The sequence below is a fragment of the Salvia hispanica genome, chromosome 1 (assembly GCF_029641045.1).
Source record: "Salvia hispanica isolate PSC_SH4W2 chromosome 1, Shi_PSC_v1, whole genome shotgun sequence".
In the NCBI taxonomy this organism is placed as follows: Eukaryota; Viridiplantae; Streptophyta; class Magnoliopsida; order Lamiales; family Lamiaceae; genus Salvia; species Salvia hispanica.
The window spans coordinates 40512832-40534770 of NC_142692.1; the positions used below are offsets into that span (position 1 = coordinate 40512832).

General features: G+C 37.0%; 5 protein-coding genes across 5 annotated transcripts; 1 reads left to right on the forward strand and 4 right to left on the reverse strand.

The window, feature by feature from the left end:
* The first annotated feature begins 136 nt into the window (after positions 1-136).
* Positions 137-2915, forward strand: LOC125222131 (Co-chaperone GrpE family protein). Its single transcript, XM_048124598.2, has 3 exons — positions 137-406; positions 1474-1968; positions 2400-2915. The coding sequence occupies exons 1-3, from the start codon at positions 194-196 to the stop codon at positions 2589-2591; spliced, it is 900 nt and encodes a 299-aa protein (XP_047980555.2). The 5' UTR covers positions 137-193; the 3' UTR covers positions 2592-2915.
* LOC125222132 (RNA-binding (RRM/RBD/RNP motifs) family protein) lies at positions 2852-6377 on the reverse strand. Its single transcript, XM_048124599.2, has 6 exons — positions 6047-6377; positions 5384-5561; positions 4717-4814; positions 3386-3482; positions 3189-3274; positions 2852-3103 (listed from the first exon to the last, which is right to left on the reverse strand). Exons 1-6 carry the CDS (start codon positions 6251-6253, stop codon positions 3050-3052), a joined length of 720 nt encoding a protein of 239 aa, XP_047980556.1. The 5' UTR covers positions 6254-6377; the 3' UTR covers positions 2852-3049.
* Positions 6378-7051: 674 nt separating this feature from the next.
* LOC125220061 (uncharacterized) lies at positions 7052-9360 on the reverse strand. Its single transcript, XM_048122181.2, has 3 exons — positions 9155-9360; positions 8141-8296; positions 7052-7305 (listed from the first exon to the last, which is right to left on the reverse strand). The coding sequence occupies exons 1-3, from the start codon at positions 9264-9266 to the stop codon at positions 7301-7303; spliced, it is 273 nt and encodes a 90-aa protein (XP_047978138.2). The 5' UTR covers positions 9267-9360; the 3' UTR covers positions 7052-7300.
* Positions 9361-9661: 301 nt separating this feature from the next.
* Positions 9662-13795, reverse strand: LOC125218874 (uncharacterized). Its single transcript, XM_089063148.1, has 4 exons — positions 12757-13795; positions 12281-12643; positions 10208-12187; positions 9662-10137 (listed from the first exon to the last, which is right to left on the reverse strand). Exons 1-4 carry the CDS (start codon positions 13712-13714, stop codon positions 9782-9784), a joined length of 3657 nt encoding a protein of 1218 aa, XP_088919274.1. The 5' UTR covers positions 13715-13795; the 3' UTR covers positions 9662-9781.
* Positions 13796-19437: 5642 nt separating this feature from the next.
* LOC125219718 (uncharacterized) lies at positions 19438-21173 on the reverse strand. Its single transcript, XM_048121764.2, has 2 exons — positions 20510-21173; positions 19438-20124 (listed from the first exon to the last, which is right to left on the reverse strand). The coding sequence occupies exons 1-2, from the start codon at positions 20867-20869 to the stop codon at positions 19525-19527; spliced, it is 960 nt and encodes a 319-aa protein (XP_047977721.2). The 5' UTR covers positions 20870-21173; the 3' UTR covers positions 19438-19524.
* Between the last annotated feature and the right edge of the window lie 766 nt (positions 21174-21939).

Genomic DNA, 21939 nt, shown 5'->3' on the forward strand with positions numbered 1-21939 from the left:
AAATTGTCAAATTATATTTTAATATAAAAAAGTTACTGCTTAATTAATTAGCTTTATAATTAAGACAACCATAATTAGTTAATTAATTACGCTTGGTTTCCTTGTAAAAATGGTAGAAATATCCATTTTTTGGCTTCATCTTTCACAAAAGTCTCTTTCATCTCCTTCCTTCTCCCAGTAGCTTAGGGCGAAAATGGCAGCTTCAGCTTCTCTATCTAACCTATTCTCTCTCTACAGTCACCGAAGCGTCTCCTGCCCCTCTCCCTCCTCAAAAACCTCCTACAATTTGCTTCTTCAGCCCACGACAACTCCTGCTCTCAAAGCGTGCAGCCAATTGGGGAATCCCAGATTCGGTAACAAAGGGTTTAGGAAGGAGACGCGTTCTTCACTCAATCCTGATTCAGAGGCAACTTTCTACCTCTCTCACACAAGTTGAAGTATTTGTGTTATGTGATGCATTTGATTTATTTGATTATATGTGATTAAGCAAGGGAAAGAGTGATTGGAAGATAGGGTTTTAGCTAATCGAAGTTGTATGAAAGTCGGGGGTTTTGAATTCGATGATAAATTACAGCTTGCCTTTTAGTTATAGTTCGCAGAAGCAGAAGTATTCATTGTGCTTTGGATATAATTGAATCATGTTATATGTGCTGGGATTTAGATGTGGAAAGATAAGTTATAAGCTCAAATGGTAGAGAAATTGCAGTTTCATTTCTAGGATATCAATTTTATGTGTTATGTGATGCATTATATAAATTTGATTTGATTTATGTGATTGGGAAAGGAAACAGACAGATGGGAAGATAGGGCCTTAGCTATTGGAACGTTATATGGAAAGCCAGGGTTCGCAGAAATTTTTTCTTGTGCTTTGGAAACAATGGAATCATGAGATATGTGGAGCAATTAGCTAGCCTTTTACTCTGAATCGCGGAGTAGAATTTAGATGTGGAAAAGATAAGTTATAAGCGCAAATGTAGGGAAATAAGAGTTTCATCTCTAGGATATCAATTGATGTTAAATGGTGATGCTAATAAGAAAACATTGAGGGAATCGTGTTGACATTATTCCAGGAGCTGGTTTTGTTGTAATTTGTGCTATCATAGTTGCTGGAAGTAGCATATTTTAGATGAGCAAGTGTGTTAGGATATGCTCCATATGATAATGAAAGAGTGAACATGTATCTTGATAGTTTAGATTATGAACAATGATTTAGTTGAAGAATGTAGTGATTATGCTTGTAAGTTTACTCTTCTGTCATGGATGTGTAATGGTATGAGAGAACTGGGATGAAAATGAAGTTAAAGCAATTGAGATGGTTATGTATTGACATGGATATGGAAATCTCGGGTAAACTGTGCTAAAAAAAAAGAATGCTGTAATTGGATATGATGTTTAGTTGGACAAGAGTTATGCGAATCTAGGTTTGATTACTTATACTTCTATGATGTGCTGAATACAAAAGTAAACATGCAGGCATGCAATGAAGACGAACCTAGTTCAGAGAGAGCAGCAAGTAAAACGTCTCGACCCGATATGAAGTCGCTCATGCAGTTGTACAAGGAAGCTATTGCCTATGGAGATGCGCGGGCCATATATGAGATAGAAAATATTCTGTTTAGAATAGATAAAGAGAAAACTGAGCTGGTTGATAAGGTTGAAGCTTTGTCTGCGGAGGTATCTTCAGGGAAGGAAAAAATTCTACGGTTGCAGGCAGATTTTGACAATTATAGGAAAAGATCGGAAAAGGAAAGAGCATCAGTTAGGAGTGATGCCCAAGGAGAGGTGATAGAAAGCCTCTTGCCAATGGTTGACAGCTTTGAGAGAGCCAAGCAACAGTTGAAGATAGAGACTGAGATGGAGAAGAAAATTGACACAAGTTATCAAGGTATATACAAGCAGTTTGTAGAGATCATGAGAAGCTTGCGCGTTGCAGCTGTCCCTACCGTGGGAAAGCCATTTGATCCTTCGGTAAGAGAACCCCTTCTCTCTCTCTCTGGTTTTCTCTTTTTCTCCATTGGTTAATCAATAGTTCATCTTTTAGTGCTGTTCATGACTGCAACGATGACTCTTTAACTAAGTGTGCATAAGAATAGAGATACTACGTTTTTTTAAAAACGGATAGGGAGTAACCTTGGACCTCAAACTAGTGTAGCTCTATCCCCCATCTCCAAAAGACGTGCCCAGACACAAATTTGCCACGTTGTTTGCTCTCAGACTAACTTTCTGCTCCACAACAATATGCAGGGATATGAACTATGAATACGTAGGCACGTTTGCTATTTGAGTTTAGTCATGTGTTTATATGATTCTATAAACTATGCTATTATGTGTTTAGTGGTGTATGCCATCTTGTTCCCATGTACAAAATGACGTACTGTGATCTCAACTGTGTGACACAGATGCACGAGGCTATTGCACGTGAGGAGTCGCATGAGTTCAAGGAAGGGATCGTCACTCAAGAATTTCGCAGAGGCTTCTCTATAGGAGATCGGCTGATAAGGCCGGCCATGGTTAAGGTCTCAACCGGACCCGGCAGGAAAAAACCTCTTTCCGAGCAGCAGCCTTCGGTTGCAAGAGTTGACAGCCGATAGTTTAAAGAATAATCATCAGAAGCATTCTCTTTACATTCTAAGAAAATTTCAAACTTAATTGAGGATCAACCTTGTACACTCTTCATCTAGGTAGGAAGAAACAATGATCAGGAACTTCACCGTGAAATGAAAAGGGGTAAACAAACAACCGGTGAATGCTATGCTGCTGGGTTTAAACGACAATAGTCTTCGTCTAATTCAACTTCTATGTTTGAGAATTTGTCGTTGGATTAATTTGAACGAATGTATGTTCTACTTGATTTGGAAAAACAAAGCAACATTCCAAACATCATGATACAAATGAGACGAGATTCATCTTTTTTACAGTTGTGTCAATCAAATGATTGTGATAACATATAGCAATATTTGAGTAAATCTTAATTAGTTCTCTCTCCTCTCTTTCTCATTGGCAGTCCAGAAATACTAAAATCCAACATCCAGTATTCTTGATGCTGGGTTCATTTGTGCAAGACACTTTTCTTTGGTTGCTTCGTCTTCTTCTGATAATGGTGCTGCAACCAAAAAGGTAAAACGAAAATGAATAATCAGGGAAAAATCCCTAACTGTTATAAACACCACTAGCAATTAGTGACTAACCTTCTGTCTTCCCAAAGCTTCAGTATCAGTCCTTTCCGTCCACGTGCTCTTCCTAAGCTTGATCGGGCGGTTTCCGACATATTTTCCTGAATCATAAACATGGCATCTTAATATTCATAAGTTGAGTAGTTTCACTATGGTGCAGAAATCACTTCGTGATTCTTAGATTGAGCCAAGCTAAAAATATCACAACTTACCGTTCATTTCTTTCAGCGCTCCCACAAGATCGCTAGGATTAGCAAAACTGATGAATCCATAGCCCTTTGTCTTCCCAGTACGCTTATCTCTAACAACCTGATCAAGATTAGCCACCATTGTTTACAGTTTCCCCACATGTCAAAGAGGAAAGGGGTGATTTCACACCCAAGGTAATGAAGGTATGCAATACAAATCAATATGCAATTACACATTCAGATGAACAGATAGGCTTTTGCATTTTAAAGAGTTCACAATATAATCTGCAAGCACTAAATTCTACAGTCTTTATTTTATTTTTTGTCCTTGCTTCTCTGAAAAGCTAAGATGAAGGCATACGGCTCGTAATCATAGTAATGAGAACAAAAGGAAAAGTTTAGATCTGAAGCATAGAATTGTAACCACATGCATGGGAAAACACAAACTACACATCAAAAGGTAGCAAACCAATGCAAAAATGAAGTTCCCGTCCCATCACATGTCAGAAGTAAATTAACACACTGACACTCATATCTCAGTAAACCAGCAATCCATGCTATATCCAACATGCATACCACATAAGTACAAGATATCAGCCACAGCCCCAATGACAATAAATATAATTACACAATCTCAGTCCGACTATAAGATTCTATTGCAATAAGCACTTATCAAATGCCTGCAATGGTCTCATCTCATGCGTTTAAGCCTGATAATTTTCTCATATCCTAGAAGGGGTCTAATTACTAAGTGTTAGCAGATTGGATGCTGTTATCAAATGCACATTACATTCTTTATTCCCAGCAAACCACTTGAATCATTCAATTCTAGACTTTCAATTTTTCAACTTCTCGAAACCATTATCCAACTAACTTACAACTCTTTCGAACAGATCATGAACCCTGAAGGCGTTGAAAACAAAGCTTGACAACTTTTAGAGGGTAGAAAAAGGATAATTTCTGCAACCACATAACTACATGACATTGCAGTCGAACAACATTCTACCTATCATACACTTGTAGACATAACTTGTGTAATTGTCATCAGTTATCAGGCCTATAAATGCTACTATTTCTCTAGTCAAAGAGAGATTGAAGATTAAAGTTAGATAATAGGGCAGATGTGAGTATTAAATTAGCTTCATGAATCATGAAGAACACATGTTGAAACCAAAAAAAGGAATCTACCTTCATGAAATAAGATTTTCAGTTGATGGCCTCATGCACTTCAAATTGACATCTGAAGAGATCATGCAAATGCTCATGTTTACCATTCAAAATATGTAAGACGGAGAGACCGATTAAATTATGCACCCCCACAAGAAAAGGCCCAAATAAGTTTGAGAAGATCTTACCCTTGCCATGTTAAAGGAAGGAAACCTTGCAAAAGCCTTTGACAGCACATCATCGTTCACCTCATTTCCAAGATCACCACAAAATAGACGATAGTCATCTGCAAGATGTTTAGATACAATAAATGGAAAAAAGACATTGTTTCAGCAAGATCAACTCATAATCATCAACACATGAAACAACACAAAATGAGATAACATGAAGCTGGGCTGCTTCAACAGATATAGATGATGTCCAAGCTGGCAACGGGAAGACCATGATTAGCTTAGCTTGCATGAGTACAACACAGATCAACCATTAGAGGCTTAGAGCATATTATGTGGAATATTGAAAATACTTAAGAAGCCGTTGCATACAAGTGTGTACTAGGAGGAGTTTATTCATGGTATACAGAATTCAATGTAGATAGCCAAAGTTCTAGATTATAATGCATGTGTTGTGAATGGATGACATTAATGGGAATGCTAAAACAAAACACAGAACAAAATGTCTCAGGAACAACAAATACAGCATCTAACCGCTACCGTTGGGCTACATAGTCATCATAAAACTTTAAGATCAGGAAGGTATACTAGCATACTGGGAGTTGTCTATGGAAAAGCAAAAGAAGATCACTTCTCAAATTAGTAATGAGGATAGTTATAAACAAAGAAAGTAATAGACTCTTACTTTCAGGCCACTCTGCAAGAGTGGGATCCTCCCAGCTCTGCCCTGCCGCTTTCCTAGGAATTGCCTTCTTCTTGGTCTCTGCTTTGTGCTCAATATCACTGTTAGCAAGTGCAGCTTTCACACTCTCAAGAGCTTCTGGTGTTATTGTCTGTGCATCTCTCTGAAACAACTGTTGGGCCTGTCCAGATGAAAAACCCACTGTTAGTGATGAAATATAATTAATAGACCTAAATATCACCACATAGTATAACTTGCTAGAAAAACATCACAAATCAATCGCTTTTCACTTTCCAGTGAACAAATTTGGCATCAATTAATTAATAGAAGCTGATACAAGGCGATGATCATGCATGAATTCTTACTATAACTTCTCTAATTTCCTGTGTGAAGTCTCACTTAATAGGCTGAAATATCAGCACATAGTATTACGTGCTAGAAAAACATCACAAAGCAATCGCTTTTTAACTTTTCAGTGAATGAATTTGACATCAATTAATTTATAGAAGATGATACAAGGTGATGATCAATCGTGTATGAATTCTCACTATATGAATTTTCTAATTTTCTATATAAATTCCTAACTTAACAGTAGAACCTATCTTAAGTATACATTAGAAACACAGGCTACGGAAATTAATGGATCAATGCGATGTGAGCTTTTACCTGCTGATATTGCGGCAAGGCGTAAACGGTGGGTTGCGTGGGGTAGACGGGAGGCGGAGGGGCGGCGCCGATGTAAGGAGCAGGGGGCGGGGGAGGCGTTTGTTGGAGGTGAAATGGCGTCGGAAAATAGGGCGTGGTGGCAGCGGAGTAGGTGTATTGGCTGGACGATGAAGTGGCGGCCGCGGAGGTTGAATGGAAGTTCGACATAGAAACCCTAATTTGACGACGGAAAAGACGGCGTTACGGCGGTGCGTTGATCGGAGGAATTGCGATTTGGGGATTGCAAAATTCGGAATTTGTGAAAATTGTAATGAAATTTATCAACTAGATTTGACCTATATTTAAAATCGCCGAGCCATCAATACTGCTTTTATTATTTTATTTTAGTACCGATCAAACTTTTTTAAAGGGACTTTCTAAATTTATATCAAGATATGTATTTAAAATATTAATTACTTTATTATTATCATTATTAGAATATTTTATAGACAATAACACTAAGTCTTTTAAATCATGAAATTTGGCCATTATAAAATTGAATTACTAAATCATGCCATTTCAAATTTTCTCAATTGTCTCATTTATATACAAAATGACATTTCTAAACGATATTTAAAATTACGTAGTATTTTATTAAAATAAATATTTTTTTTATTTTTACTTCTATTTTTCTTTACTTGTTTTGAAGAAAGAATGTCGAAAGAAAATATTTTATACATAAAAAATGTCATCTCTAATAAAAAAGTGTAGAATTTTAATTAAAAATATGAGGGTTGTTTAACTTGCAACCGTTTGAAAGATGAGAGCTTCGAGCTCAATCGACTGTGATTCTTCCAGTTCCAGTCATGTATCTTAACTCCCTCTGTGCCCGAACAAGAGTCCAACTTTTTTATCGATGCATCCCATTTTTATAAATTAGTTTTATATACTATTAGCAATTGTATTACCATTATTTTCCTACAGGAATACAACATGCTACAAAAATATAAAAAACTCATGCTACAATAATTTAAAAACTCAACTCGATTAAATTCACAATGAAACAAAGTCCAAACCTTCTTATTATACAGCACACATCAGTTATATAATATGATCAATTTACAACCACCTATAATAAATTATTTAATGTACAAATTATTATGTCACAGCATCAAACACTCTTCTTCTACTCCTCCTGATTGAGCACTTCCCAGCATCAGCCAGTTTGGAGTTGAGAGCTTAGATCAATTCGCGTCCGAAACAAGAATTCTTCGGCTACTCTGCAATACCAAAACGTAGAAATCAATTAGGTGCCTCGAAAACCCTAAGCACTAAGTTGGTAACTACATCAACAAATGCTTCTGAAAGGGCAACAATTGTTTTACAGTACTTTATATAATGTGCAGAAAGTTGTTCTTTTCTCGCTGAAATCCTCATGCGAATGACAAAACACGGTTGCTTACTATAGCTGATTTTCTATAGACAACTGATTTTTGAGTTATTTAGGATTTCAAACACTTGAACTATCATCATTAAGTCTAACAACATTTTCTAGATGTCCAGCAGTTGCCTCTAGAGTCGAGAGCTTGGATTAACGCTGTTGTCAATGGTACCTCGCTCTCCTAGTACGCAAATGCTATTTTAGCAACTGATTACATCGAGAATGCCTCTTGAGAATTAAGCTCATTACTACATCAACAATTTCATATGCGAGAACAATGGTATTCTTGCGAGCATGCATGTCTGTATCCTATAAATCCCGAGAAAGCTGTTTCAAAAGTTAACAAGATTGTTCTTGCAATTCATCCAGAATGGTTTAGAGCATGTCGACACTCTATAGTTCATGAAAAAGTTGTTTCTTTTTCCTTTATACAAAGTTACAAACCGCAGGCAAAAACAGTTCAAAGACACATGTGTTCTTATATACCAGTACCATCCGTAATGGATTTCTTTACTCGTGCCTGAATGAAGTGATTTAAAAGTTTCAAATCCTAAACTACCACCAGAGGGTCCTACATACTCAAGAAATATGCAACTAGAATCCACAAAATCATTCCCTTGAAAAGCAAATCATTCAATTCAAATGCAACTATATCAAAAGCTAAATAAATTTACCTTCTGAAGAAGGATTTTGGGCATTAATTCTGTTGTAAAATTGAGTGAATCTTCTTCTACCAGGCGGCTTTGGCTTGATGATTTTTTTCCTCAGACCGAAAATCTCCTGCACTAGAGGTACATGAACCAGTACCAGCTTCCATGCCAAGAACCAGCCTACACATATAACACACACCACAAATGAGATAAAACGCACACAAAATGCAGTTTCCATTTTGAGAACCACCCTACACAGATAACACGCACAAAATATGAGAGAGAGATGACGGGCCTTTGGTGCTAATGCGGGCATACTCTTTTGTTATTACAAGCAAACACTAGCTATGGATGCTTCGTCCTCGGACGGTAAAGATTCTTGCCTTTACCTTATTTCTTTACAATCCCTTTGTTTCAATTTTCCAGATTTTGGCGAAAAATCGTATCATGATTGGCTTTCCTGTGAAAAGATTAGATCTTTCCCTTTTAAAGAATATTTCGTCAGCAATGGGATGGTGAGTTCGTATTCAATCTTTTTGATGATCAATTTCACCTCAGTGGTTTAGTGTTTCTTGCATTGACCATGGTTTAATTTTACTTTTTGATGAAATTTACACCAGAGGCACAGGCACTCATGCTTTCACTGTCACGCAGATACTACACTCATGCACAGACTCCATTGCTGCTACTTTTCCTATTTTATTTACCTTTTTACTCTACACAGATAATACACACACACGCAGATTGCTTCAATCTGGGAATTAGGCCAAGCTACATTAAACACACAAGAGCTAAAGGGGGAAAGGTTTTAGGGAGCCCTAATTGAAGGGATTGAATACATAGACCTAATTAATACCACAATTCACCACTTGGGCCAAAAAAGAATTGACATTCATTATCGCAGATAATAGAGTTACTCCAGATAATTGAAGAATTCATATCACTATATGTCGAGAAAATCAGTCGAACAAATGAATTTATGAGCAATTTATCAATTAATATGCATATAATATATACACAGAGAAAGAGAGAGCTGACCAAAGAAGAGTAAGGAGACCGTAAAGAGAATAGCAGCAATGGGGCGAAGGAGAAGATAACTGAAGTAATCCCAATATGAGAGAGAGAATGATTCGTCGGAAAAAATCTCCATCTTTGTTGAATTGAATTTGAAGGTTTCCAGTTTAAAGGTCGCCAGAGAGACGATCACATTCACCTATCAGGTGTATTCTGTATCTATTCGCGACATCAAAAAACGACTTTTAATTGTATTAATAATATTTTTGATGAATTTAAGTAAGATTTGATTCAGTTTAACCCAATCAAATACTAGCATTAATTCGGGCTTCATTAGGGGTATGGTATAAATAATTCACCGTTTGAATTTGTCATCTTTTTAACACATATATTCTAAATACTCCTTCCGTCTAATATAAATAGTTCATATACATTTATAACAACATTTTTCTCAATATCTCTTACTTTATTATTTATAAGTCATATTTTCTTTTTCGCATGTTCCATATAAAAATTTATGATGAAACATGCTGAGGCTTAACGAGGACCGGCCTTGAAACCATACCATCGATCAACATACATTGGTAACATTTAAATACACTTGAACAACATTTATTTTAAAATTACTTAGATGGCTATTTCTATGCTAGTTTATGCCCTAGTTTTATCCATAAACAAAGTTCTAATCTTGTTCAATTTCGCTACAACTTGAGTCATTGTGATTCTATCAAAAGGTGATGTGGCTAAGCATTCCATTGCCAAACTCAAAAGAGATGACAAGCATTCCTCCTTCAACGAGAAATCCTTCTCTTCTCCTTGTAGCAAAGCCGCATCCACGACTTCAATCATCGCGTGTCTGCGCAACGCGAGGCTCACCCACGACTTCAAGCTCATTTCACCACCGAACATATCATCCGTAGGCCTTTTACTCGTGCACAGCTCCAGCACCATTATGCCAAAGCTGTACACGTCCCCGCTTGTCGACACGATGCCTTCACCTCCATATTCTGCAATGAAAAACAAGAAATAAAGGACCTTTCGGATCGAAAATCATAAAGATCGGTTTATGTTTATTACCTGGAGACATATATCCAACAGTAGCTAAGGTTCTGGTTTGAGCTGTCATCTCTCCCTCTCCAAATAGCTTGGCTATACCAAAATCACCCACACGAGCTGTCATGTCGTCGTCCAGCAGCACATTGCTCGGCTTCAAATCGCAGTGAACAATAGGGGACGTGAGCCCAACATGAAGATATTCCAATGCAGATGCCACATCCACGGCCACACCCACTCTTCCTTTCAAGTCCAAGAAGAAGTTGCTGGAATACAGCCATTTCTCGAGGCTGCCATTAGGCATGTACTCGTAGAGTAAAGCTTTGAAGTCTTCACTGCTGCAGCATCCGATGATCTTGATCAGATTTCTATGGCGAATCGAGCTCAACACTTCCACCTCTGTGTCAAAGCTCTTGGCCACTTTCTCAGATTCCAAGTTGAAGACTTTAATTGCAACAGTTAGGCCAGATGAAAGAGTTCCTTTGTACACTGTCCCAAAACCTCCACTTCCTAGTTTGTTGCTCTCACTGAAGCCGTTAGTCGCCCGTTGCAGCTCAAGATAAGAGCTCCCTTTCCATGCATGAATTGATGGATGGTCATCTTTTGTCTGCTCTTTCACCCTTGATCTTCCTCTTTTAATCAGTACAACAACAAAGATCACCACGATCAATGCAAGTATGAAAGGAGGTACCACATACTTGATATATCTGGTCCACGACACACTCTTGGACTTCTGTCTACAATGAGGGACGCGTAGATCCTGCATACGCGTCTCACTACACAAACCATGGTTCTCTAAGAACGATTCAGCAGTGAAGTTAGCAAACCTACCACCTTTAGGAATCTCTCCTTGAAGTCTATTGTAAGAAAGATTTAAGTACTTCAGGAAGGTGAGGCCCTCGAGTGCTTTAGGTATAGAACCAGAAAAAGTATTAAACGAGAGATCTAATGATTCCAAACCTCTCAATTTACCAATGGATTCTGGAATAGGCCCTTGCAGCTTGTTATGTGCCAAAGATAGCACAACTAATGACTCTGCTTTGTCTATGGAGCTAGAGACGTTGCCTGAGAACAAATTCCACGACAAGTCCAAATCCGTTACAGCCTTCAAATTTCCTATCTCAGGTGGAAGAGAGCCATTCAAACTGTTTGTGGACAAGTTCAAGGCCACTAGATCATTGAGCTGCCATAAGTTGGACGGAACATTGCCTTCCAACTTATTTGAATCAAGGTATAATCTTCTCAAAGTTTTCATTTCACCAATACACGAAGGGATCTGCCCATGGAGCATGTTATGGCTCACATACAAGTCCCCCAAACGGCTTAACTGGCAAAGCTGTGGGGGGATATATCCTTCAAGCTTGTTATACTCGAGATATATACGTATGAGTTGGCTCAGATTTCCCAGTGTGCTTGGTATGGATCCTGTTAGCTCATTGTTGTCCAAATACAAGTCACGTAAGTTGGTCACGTTGCCAATTTCAGCGGGAATGGAACCTATGATTCCACAACCGAACCCTCTAAAAACCTGAAGAGTAGCAGAGAGGTTGCCAATTGAAGCAGGAAACATACCATTCAGCTGATTCAGTGAAAATTCTACGTAATCCAAGAATTGGCACTTTGATAAAGAAGACAAAAAAGACGTTCCTGTTAGATTATTCTCTGCTAGAAGAAGGCGTTGCAAGAGTCTTAGATTACCAAAATCTGGTACGCGTCCACTGAAAGAGTTGGAGATCATGACCAGAACAGTAAGACTGGAAGCATTGGTGATAAAGCTTGGAACTGGTCCACTCAGTTTGTTCATGCCCAAATAAAGCTTCTGTAGATTGGGAAGTGAAAGCCCCATTGTTGAAGGAAGCTTCCCAGTGAAGTGATTCACTGAAAAATCCATCTCCTGCATTGATGATATGTTGAAGATGGAGATTGGGATGACGCCAGATAACCCATTTTCATTGACATAGATATGCACCAAATTAAGGCTACCTAACTCAGCTGGTAGCTCACCTGAAAATATTTGTGACATCCAAAATCAGAATTTAAGAAGACATCAAAACATATTTTATGTTAGAAATATCATCCCATTCTAGTGCATGCTACCTGTGAAGTTGTTCTTGCCTAGATATAGGTAATTTAGGGCAGTAAGGTTTGCAAGACACTTAGGTATATTGTCTGTGAAGTTGTTGTATCGCAATGAAATCACAAATAGGCTTCTGCAGTTGCATATTCTGTCTAAAACTCGGCCAGTCAGCTGATTGGTGCCTAGAAACAGCTGCTCAAGTTTGGTTGTGCCACCACACAGGGTCAGTGGAAGGCCCCCCGAGAGAGTGTTGTTTGAGAGATCTAGTCCCTCGAGAGAAGACATGTTGAAGATATATGACGGGATTCTCCCTGTTAGAGATGCACTTTGTAGGCTGAGCATCTGCAATCGCGAGAGGTTGTGTATGCCTGGTGGGATCCCTCCTGAGAGAAAGCAAGAAAAAAAAAGAAAAATTAACTCAAGACCTCACCAACAGAGCATCATCATCATGGAGTAAATGCAAAAATTCTTTATGGAAGGTAGTTAGGCCACATACCAATATGGAAGGAGTTTATCCCTAGATACAAGGTTTCGAGGTTAGCTAACAATCCGATTGAGCTTGGTATGCTTCCATTAAAATGGTTATAGGACAAGGACAACTCACGGAGGGTGCTGCAGTTGTGGATATCAAAAGGAATGCTCCCACTAAGTAGGTTTGCAGAGAGAAAAAGTCCTCTCAGTCGAGGCACATTGTCACACATGGTGCTTGGGAGCTCGCCAGATAGACTGTTACCTGTGAGATCAATTGCTTCGATACTAGACAGGTCGAAGATTCCTTCCGGGATAGAATCTGCAATCTGGCCATTGTATTTGAGATCTAATCTTTCCAAGGAAGAAAGATTGGCAATCTCTAGTGGGATAACTCCACCCAAAGAATTGTAGGCCAGGTTCAGAAGCACCAGCTTAGTGTTATTACCTATTGACCGTGGGATACTGCCGGAGAAGTTATTTCCATTGAGACGAAGATACTCTAGCTCCGTCAAGGTTCCCAGCCATGACGGAATCTCCCCACTGAGAAGGTTGTATCCAGCTTCGAAAACGCTCAAACGGCGCAAATTAGACAGCTCTTGGGGTATGGAGCCTGTGAAGTTGTTGTTGGTAAGTGCTAAAAGCTCGAGGGATGTCAAGTTGCCAAGATTCGGAACAATGGGGCCTGCAAAGCCAAAGCCAGAGATATTGAGGGACGTCACTCTCTGGTCATCCACGCTGCAAGAGACGCCTATCCAGCTGCAGACAGATGCATCATTAGACCAGTTTTTGTTCAAGATTTGATAGGGGTCTGAGATGATGGCGGCTTTAAAGGCAACAAGGGCTTCTTGATCTATAGTTACATTTGAAACTAGTGTTTTGGCCGAGCAGATTGTGCAGATTCTTGACAGCAATACTGCAACAAGAATGAAGAAGCAACAAGGTTTGAGCATCATAGTGGATGTTATTTTGAGACTAGAAGCCATGACAAAGCTATTTTTGGTATAACTCACTCAGACAGTAAACCACATGTAACAAGGCTTCAAGATATTATGGCCTTCAACTAATGTGAAAAGGAGAAAGAAAATATCAGTAATTTCATGGTTTTAAGACTTAAGAGGGAAGTCTTGATTAATTGACCCCACTTTCCTTATATAGAAGCTGAAATAATTATGGCAATTAAAAGCATTCCCAACTACCCGGAAAGAGACATACACAATAATCAATAATGTCGATAACATCCATCGAAGTTTCTATCATTTTGTGATCGTGAACGGCTTGAAAGAGATTATCATTTTTCATTTGAAACTTTGAACGAACACTTTGTCTGCTCACTTTCTACCATTTTATACAGCATATTCGACATTGTCTTTCACCGCCTTTCTTCTCTAACACTGAATAATGATTCGTTTTAGCAGAAGAAAGGCAAGAAATCATTAAAGCAATGGTTGCAAAGTTTGTAAAATTACCTGTTGCGGATGTTGGTCCTTGGAATTTGTTGAAGCAGATATTCAAGTTTGCAGATATTTGGCAGTAAAATGAACTAATTACATAGGTTAATTTGTTGACTTAATGTTTATAGGATCAAAAAAGATTTAATGAAAGAGAGAAAATGAGAAAATGGAGAGTTCAGGTAAGTCGGGCTAATATCGAAATCTTGATTGATTAAATGAATATGGAATAGTATAATAATTTACGAATGAATTTTAAAACTTGGAGCACCTAGTAGGCTAGTACTATACAAAACCAAAATAAATTAGTTTTTTTTTATAATTCTTCTCCCTTCTAGTATATAATAGGGCCGGTCGACCCAGCCACCGGCTCTGGTGAACTGCCGGAAAATGCCTTCCACTTCAACCCAACGGCAGCTGACCGGGCTTCATGTTTTGGGCCTTCATTTTTTTTAATTAAAACAGCCCATTCTGACATGTGTAAATAGTCCAAAGTTAGGATTAGTCAAATTTGAATTTCGGTTTTGAAGGTCTCATTTTAAGACACTTTGAAAAAAATGTTAAATAAAATAGGAAAAGTGAAATAAAATATTTTGTTGCGGACATTCATGTCTGGTCTCAAAATGGAGAGCCAGTCTATAGCTGCAAGTTCTATGAAGGTTTTTAATAACCTGACTCCTCCGTGTAAAGTTTCAATAGTCGGTTTTTGTCATTTCAATCCATCCATATATCAACAAGAATCTCAATTTATTTTGACTATAAATGATAAGTATGCTTCACAGTGAACTAAATCATATAAACGCATTTAATAATAAGAATGAACTACAAAAATGATTCTTGGACTATGAGTTTATCTCGCTCATAGTCCCTGGACTTTAAAAATATCGTCATACATCCCTGGAGTAAGGATTTATCTCAAAAATAGTCATTTTTCATGGTTTTCGATCGAAAATACCCTTTTGGGGGTTTGGGTAGGTTAGTCTTTTTATACTTTTAACATTTTAAATTTGATATTATTTCAAAATTATCATTCTTCTTCCCTTTTGTCATCCTTCACTTTATTTCTTCATTTCAATATTAGATTTAATTTTACAAAATTAAAATTTTAAATTTCAATTTTTAAATATCAATACATTTTTTTAATTATAAAATTTATTAAATGACAAAAATTAATAGTCATAATCAATATTTGATAGCGTCTAATATTTAATTAATAAGGTTTGACAACGCCTTAGTTTTAATCAATATTTATAGTTTTAATCATAAATAGATCATATAACACGATTTATTCTGAAATAAATATGCATCTAATATAAGACTAATATAATTTCGTTTATTAATTTGAAAACAATCAAAATTTACTAGAAAATTTCAACAAAAATACTCCTGTATAAAAATTTTAGTAGGATCAAATTTTTAGTCAACTTCATAATATTCAATCACAAGCAATTATAACAACCGAACGAAGGCTAAATAGAATAGCTCTTATTTTTCCATCATGATTTATATTATTTTTCTGTATTTCTTCAATTCAGCTGAATATTATATTAAATAATAAAAATTAATAGTTTTAATCAATATTTAAATTAATACTAGTTTTTATTAAAAAAATTATTGATATTTAAAAATTAAAATTTAAAATTTAATTTTAAAAAATTAAATCTAATATTGAAATAAAAAAACAAAGTGAAGGATGACAAAATGGAAGAAGAATGATAATTTTGGAATAATATCATATTCAGTACATAACTGAAATAATATCAGATGTAAAATGTTAAAAGCGTAAAAAGACCAAGTTGTCCAAACCCTCCAAAAGGGTATTTTCGAACGAAAACAGAAAAAAAGAACCATTTTCGAGATAAACCCTTAGTCCAGGAATGTCTGACGATATTTTAAAGTCCAAGGACTATGGGTGAGATAAACCCATAGTTCAAAGACCATATTTGTAGTTCACTCTAATTCTAATAAACTAAGCGAATTCATATTCCACTGACTTTTTTGGTTCACGTTTTTTATATTGCTGGACTAAGGAGAGTCATTATCATGGAGGAAAAGTAAAGAGAAATTAGATTCTCAAGATGAGGTAAGTAAGCACAATTAAGTAGTAATCAGAACTAATCTCTTGACTCAAACTACTTAAAATTAATTTTGGAATTATTCTGTCTGTGTTAGTGGAGTTTGTGATACCCTGGTGTTTCAAATAGATATATTCTCATAAATTAAAGTCTTAAATCACTGTCTCCATATTCCTTGAGATGAATTTTCTGGTATATAGGATCCTACTTGTCGAGAGTGTAGCAGAATAATAAGATATTATTAATCTGGATAGAATAAGTCATAAACTGGATTAGTTGGAAGACAAAAAAATATGTTGTCTGAACAACAAACACAATGTATTTTAATTTTGACTGCATCATTTATGGATTTATTTAGTAAAATATTTAATTGAGTGAAATGTTGTTTTAGGGAAGGGACAAAAAGCATGAGATTCTGGTAGAATTTGCATATTTTTAAAACTGTTTTTACAGTATTATATTCCTTCTGCAGAGTTCAACCCCTAAAAAGGGGGAGAAAATGGCACCAAAGGAATAAAATCATCTTGGAATTGATGTGTGTTTCCTTACCTCCATCTAAGTATGTGTGAAAGATAGAGAAGGTCACAATTATTCTCCAAATTTGATTCTTAAATCTCTTTTATTTATAGATTTGGGAGAATAGTGAAATTTGATTCTTAAATCTCTTTTATTTATAGATTTGAGCATTCGATTTTCGATCCATCTTCTTATCAGAATAAAATCAAATCGAAAAACTGAGTTTAAAAAAAATGAAAAAAAATATAAGATTTGATTTACTTTATTTGGATAATATTTGTTTATTTTTTACACAATCTCTTAGTATATTATTGGATAATAGTAGAGACGTATACCCTTTGTCTTAATCTTGAAAATGATGTAAAATAAAAGGGGATAAAAAGGTGACACTAAGTTAAATCACAACTTTTAATACATCTCGAAACTACACAACCAAAAGGGAAGTCATCCACATTATCTTCTAATCACTTTTTTAATCTCATCTTGTTTGATTAGATTTGGTTTAATTCGACTCAGGATATTATACTAAATTAATTATGCTTTCATTTCAAGATCAGGGATGAATGGTTAACTTACCTCAGATCGTCGGTTTGGTTTTCAAACTAGTATGATCTATTTTGACGTGTCTAACCGTGAAAAATCGAAATAAAATTATAACGGTTAAATTATCAAATATCTATCAAGGCTAGTTACGATTCCATTTCTCTTGAAATCGTAAAAGGGGTCTCTAAATTGGCGACGCCCCTACTTCGAATGTGAGATCACAAAATCCCAAGGCTCACTAGTAGTGAATATTATTGTGCAAAGTAAAAAAAATTTCATACTCACCTTAGAGGGCGAAAAAATCAAAGAAATAGTATGTTGATTTAAAAAAATGGGTAAAATTCGACTTTTAAACACTCATTTTGAATCAGAACCAAATCCGCCAATAACAGGTCCAGAACCGTTAATTATGTTGTCGACGCCGGTTACGATTCTACTTCTCTTAGAATCATAATCAACGTTTCTTAAACCTTTAACACCCGTACTTCGAGGTTAAGATCACAAAATATCAAGGCTTAAACACGGGTGTATCACTGCGCAATGCAAAATATGTTTTCTAATAACTTTAAATAGGAGTAGGATATATTTCTTACATTGTCATACCACCACTTTCGAGTCGAAAATATCTAACCCCAAAAAACACAAATCCGATCCACAAGAAAATGATTAACCCAACACCCGAAACCAAGCCGAATGACCCGATCGACATCCCCACCGATGTCACACAAATTATATTTTGGAAAAATAATATTTCTCTCTCAAAAGATGTCACATTTCCCTTTTTGGAAAAAATTCTCTCTCACATGAATATAAAAATTATATTTTCTCTCTCCATTTAACACACAAAATAAAACCTCCTAAAATCTCGTGCCGTCCCACAAGTGTGACATCTTTTGTGGGACGGAGGGAGTAGTAGGATATATTTCTTACATTGCCATACCACCACTTTCACGTCGAAAATATCTAACTCGAAAAAACACTAATCCGATCCACAAGAACATGATTAACCCAACAATCCAACCCAACACCCGATCGACATCCCCACCGACCAAGGATGAAGTTTCCGTGAATCGAGAATCGGGATTTTGAGATGGGGAAAGCATATTTATTATTTTGATGATGATCAAACCCATTGCTATCAAAGGGACAAAAGCTTCACATAGATCAGAAAAATGCATCTTGCTTTTGACATTAAAGCCAAATCCAAGAATCTAACAGTCTCTTTTGTTCACTGCTCCAAAACCATTCCACCACTTTCATCATTCCTCCTAAACATCATTTCCATTACAGCAACCAGAATTATTCAAACCACTGCCACAAACCATCACTATGTTGCAAGAATATGCAACCGCAAATTATTCCAAATTTCAATGACATATTATTGCATTAAAGAAGATATTACCCCATGTTTTTTTACAGCAACAAGTTTCCATGCTTTAGTGTTTCACTGCTTTCTTGAAATGGAAGACAGAAACATTGCTTTTATGCTTTGGTTGAAATATGTTTCTTCTTGCATTCTAGCTTGTTGCACTCATGTCATGTTTTCATTTTTTTTGTGATAATTCTTGATTGAAAAATCTATTATTATTCCTTATGTTCATCTATGGATTTTTGGGTTTATAAATCAATAATTTACTAAATTTATGGATTTATTACTTACAAAATCAAGAATAGCTAGTTCAAAATTCAAATACCAAATCACAAAATTTTAAAAATTCATAATTAATCCGTCTAACTAAATTTATTTTATATCTTATTTTCAAAGCAAGGTTATTTAATCGTCACATTGTATAATAAACGTTTTCACAACTATTTATTCACATCATCGAGATTTTACATGTAAGCATTGCATTTTTCCATAAAAAATCGCCGTGTACTACTTAGTAGTAAACCTTCGTGATCTGTCATTTATATTTTGAAAAATGCGAAAAAGACCATAAATATTAGTCCTAAATTTATTAAAAAATCAGTTTTTTCACAACAAACTCTAAAACGCATTGAAATAAAAAATTCATTTTACCAGTAGTATTTGCCTTCTTTTCTTTTACTTTAGCAATTAACCTTCAATTAATTTTTATGTTTTTTACTATTTACTTTCCAAATAAACAAAAAATGAAAAACAAGTTACAGCCAAACAAATTGTTTCATTTCTTCCCTAAAACCCCTGTATTCTTGGAATATTTTCTCCAAAAAGAAAAAAAAAAAAAAAATCTACCTATGACTGCAGAAATCCAAAAGCTTCTTCCTCCCTTCAACAATCTCATCAAAGAAATCATCAAGCTGCCCCACAATATTCTCCGCCCCCGCCCTCAAAATACCGAAACTGCCCCTCACCACCTCCACCCTCTCCCTCATCCCTCCGCCGCCCTCCGCCTCCCACTCCGCCGCTCCGCTCCGCCGCTCCAGCTCCGCCCGCAGCTCGTCCACCGCCGCCCGCGACCGCCGGAACTCGTGCAGCAGCACCCCGGCCTGGCCCGCCTCCGCCTCCGCCTCCGCCGCCACCCGCCGCTGCAGCCGCGCCGTCGAGGCCATCAGCGCCGACCGCCCGCCGCCCGCGCCCTCGCCGCCGCCGCCGGGCTCGGGCCAGCGGTAGACCAGCCCGGAGAGGAGGATCATGAGCAGCAGCGAGCTCACGTTCCTCATCGCGTGGAGGACGCCTCGGAATCCGTTGAATCCGTTCAATTTCGATTCGATCGAGACTTGGTCGTCGAATTTGAGGGATAGTGGCTCGATTCTTGTCTCGATCAAGGCCCGATTCTCCTCCTCCAGGCCCACCGCTTCCCTCCTGCAGCCCGCTATGGCCCGAATCACCTAAAAAAATCAAGAATCATACTTAATTTTAACAGAAGATTGATAGTAATTGGTGAAATTCTTGATAAAAATTCCATCTGCGGGCCGAGGAGGGAGTTTAACACAGCCCCATTAATAAAAAACTCTTCTTTTTTGTAAAAGATTGATAATTGGTGGAATTCAAGAAGACCACATTAATACATACTCGATGTGTTTGGTGAAAAGGGTGAATCTTGATTATACCTTGCCAGCTGCGGGCCGAGGCATAAGTTTAACACAGCCCCATTAATAAAAACTCCAATCTTTTTGGTTAAAGGATTGAAAATTGGTGAAATTGAAGAAGAACCCATTAATAAAAACGCAATCTTTTTGGTTAAACATGAATAAAAATTCGATCTTGGAGTACCTGGCGGGCCAGCTGCGGGCTGAGGCGGCGGTGGTTGTCGAGGGAGGCGGCGATGTTGAGGCCGGCGGAGTAGTAATTCTCCATTCCCGAAACGCCCTGTTTCAGCACGTGGCAGGTTTCCCAAAGCTTGGAGCTTTCATCCATGTATTCATCCAGCCATTTCTCACCCACTGGGAGGTGAAGCTTCTGCACAAGTAAGGTCAACTGTGTGTGGAATGATCTGAGGAGAGAGAGGGCTCTTTGGAGGAATTGAATCGACATGAAGTTGGTCGACATGAAGGCTCTCTCAAGATCGTCTATGCCACGTGTCAGGAAGTTGTAGAAGCCATTGACAGAGGTGGTTGAAGAAGGATCCATCATGAGAGAGGTTTGGAGAGAGGGGGGGAGAAGTGAGGTGGAGAGAGAGGTATTTAAGGGAGAGAGGACCGGATTATGGGAATGGGAATAACAATCTTAGAAGGTGAGGATTCTAAGGATTGTTGGGGGCAATGATGATGGTTTCCTTTGGAGGGGAAAGGATGATTGGTAATCTGCCATTTTCATTGTTTAATGGGAAGGAGGAAAAGAAGAAGGGGAAAACAAAATCACATCTCTCTCTCAAGGAGAGGAGGGATGAGAGAGAAAGCATGCAAAACTTAGGACATGATATATTCATGAGTTCACCTTCTTTCTTGCCTATGGCTTGACCATCTAGGAGATTATGTTACATACACATGAAAAGTATTCTTTTACTTTTTCCTAGTGAAATAGTAGAAAAAGAATTGATAAATTGAAAAAAAAAATATAAACTTTGATCAATATCTGGTTTGTTTCGTAACTTTAAATATCGGCCTTGAGAACTATAAAGTTTGTTCTGGCATAAAAAGTTTGGCCACCTATCTATAATATGTTTATTATTGATGTTTTCAGTGAAAGACAACATATATCGTTGAGTGCTAATGTTAACATATTGAATTTACGACTGGCAAATCAGATGCAATTAAAAAAAGTAAATAAATTATAAAATTTGAAATAGACCAAAATTTAACTGAAATTAATGATTTTTCTATTGATCTAGTTTAAATATATATAAAAATCTTGCCTATTGGACAATGTTGTTGAATATGTTAATACATGAGCTTTCATTGGTTTGTAAAATGTTTGACCAAAGAATGACTATAATTTGGCAACCAAAGATAAGTCCACACTCTCTCTCAATTCTTTTTTTGTGTTTCTTCTTGTTCTTCCAATTTGGATTTAGGGGCACCTGTTTCCTCCTTTTCTTCCTCGAGCAACTGAATTTGTTTCCTTTGCCTCTTCTCATTTTGAAATTTGTGGAGCTTTGTTTTCGTCTAGATTCATTTATATATGTCATAAGTCTACAGTCTACACACTCTTTTCTAAGGGATAGTACTAAAATATAGAGTTTGAAACTAAAGACTACTCTCCTC

Excerpts from the sequence above, each read along its gene's own strand:
- LOC125222131 (XM_048124598.2), top strand. The coding sequence starts at position 194 with ATGGCAGCTTCAGCTTCTCTATCTAACCTATTCTCTCTCTACAGTCAC. Across the intron at positions 407-1,473 it reads CACTCAATCCTGATTCAGAG|GCATGCAATGAAGACGAACC; the intron begins GCAACTTTCTAC and ends GTAAACATGCAG. Across the intron at positions 1,969-2,399 it reads GAAAGCCATTTGATCCTTCG|ATGCACGAGGCTATTGCACG; the intron begins GTAAGAGAACCC and ends TGTGTGACACAG.
- LOC125222132 (XM_048124599.2), bottom strand. The coding sequence starts at position 6,253 with ATGTCGAACTTCCATTCAACCTCCGCGGCCGCCACTTCATCGTCCAGC. Across the intron at positions 5,562-6,046 it reads CCTTGCCGCAATATCAGCAG|GCCCAACAGTTGTTTCAGAG; the intron begins GTAAAAGCTCAC and ends TCATCTGGACAG. Across the intron at positions 4,815-5,383 it reads TCTTGCAGAGTGGCCTGAAA|ATGACTATCGTCTATTTTGT; the intron begins GTAAGAGTCTAT and ends AACATCTTGCAG.
- LOC125220061 (XM_048122181.2), bottom strand. The coding sequence starts at position 9,266 with ATGGAGATTTTTTCCGACGAATCATTCTCTCTCTCATATTGGGATTAC. Across the intron at positions 8,297-9,154 it reads GGTCTCCTTACTCTTCTTTG|GCTGGTTCTTGGCATGGAAG; the intron begins GTCAGCTCTCTC and ends TTATATGTGTAG.
- LOC125218874 (XM_089063148.1), bottom strand. The coding sequence starts at position 13,714 with ATGGCTTCTAGTCTCAAAATAACATCCACTATGATGCTCAAACCTTGT. Across the intron at positions 12,644-12,756 it reads GATAAACTCCTTCCATATTG|GAGGGATCCCACCAGGCATA; the intron begins GTATGTGGCCTA and ends GCTTTCTCTCAG. Across the intron at positions 10,138-10,207 it reads TGTTGGATATATGTCTCCAG|AATATGGAGGTGAAGGCATC; the intron begins GTAATAAACATA and ends TTTTCATTGCAG.
- LOC125219718 (XM_048121764.2), bottom strand. The coding sequence starts at position 20,869 with ATGATGGATCCTTCTTCAACCACCTCTGTCAATGGCTTCTACAACTTC. Across the intron at positions 20,125-20,509 it reads GCCCGCAGCTGGCCCGCCAG|GTGATTCGGGCCATAGCGGG; the intron begins GTACTCCAAGAT and ends TGATTTTTTTAG.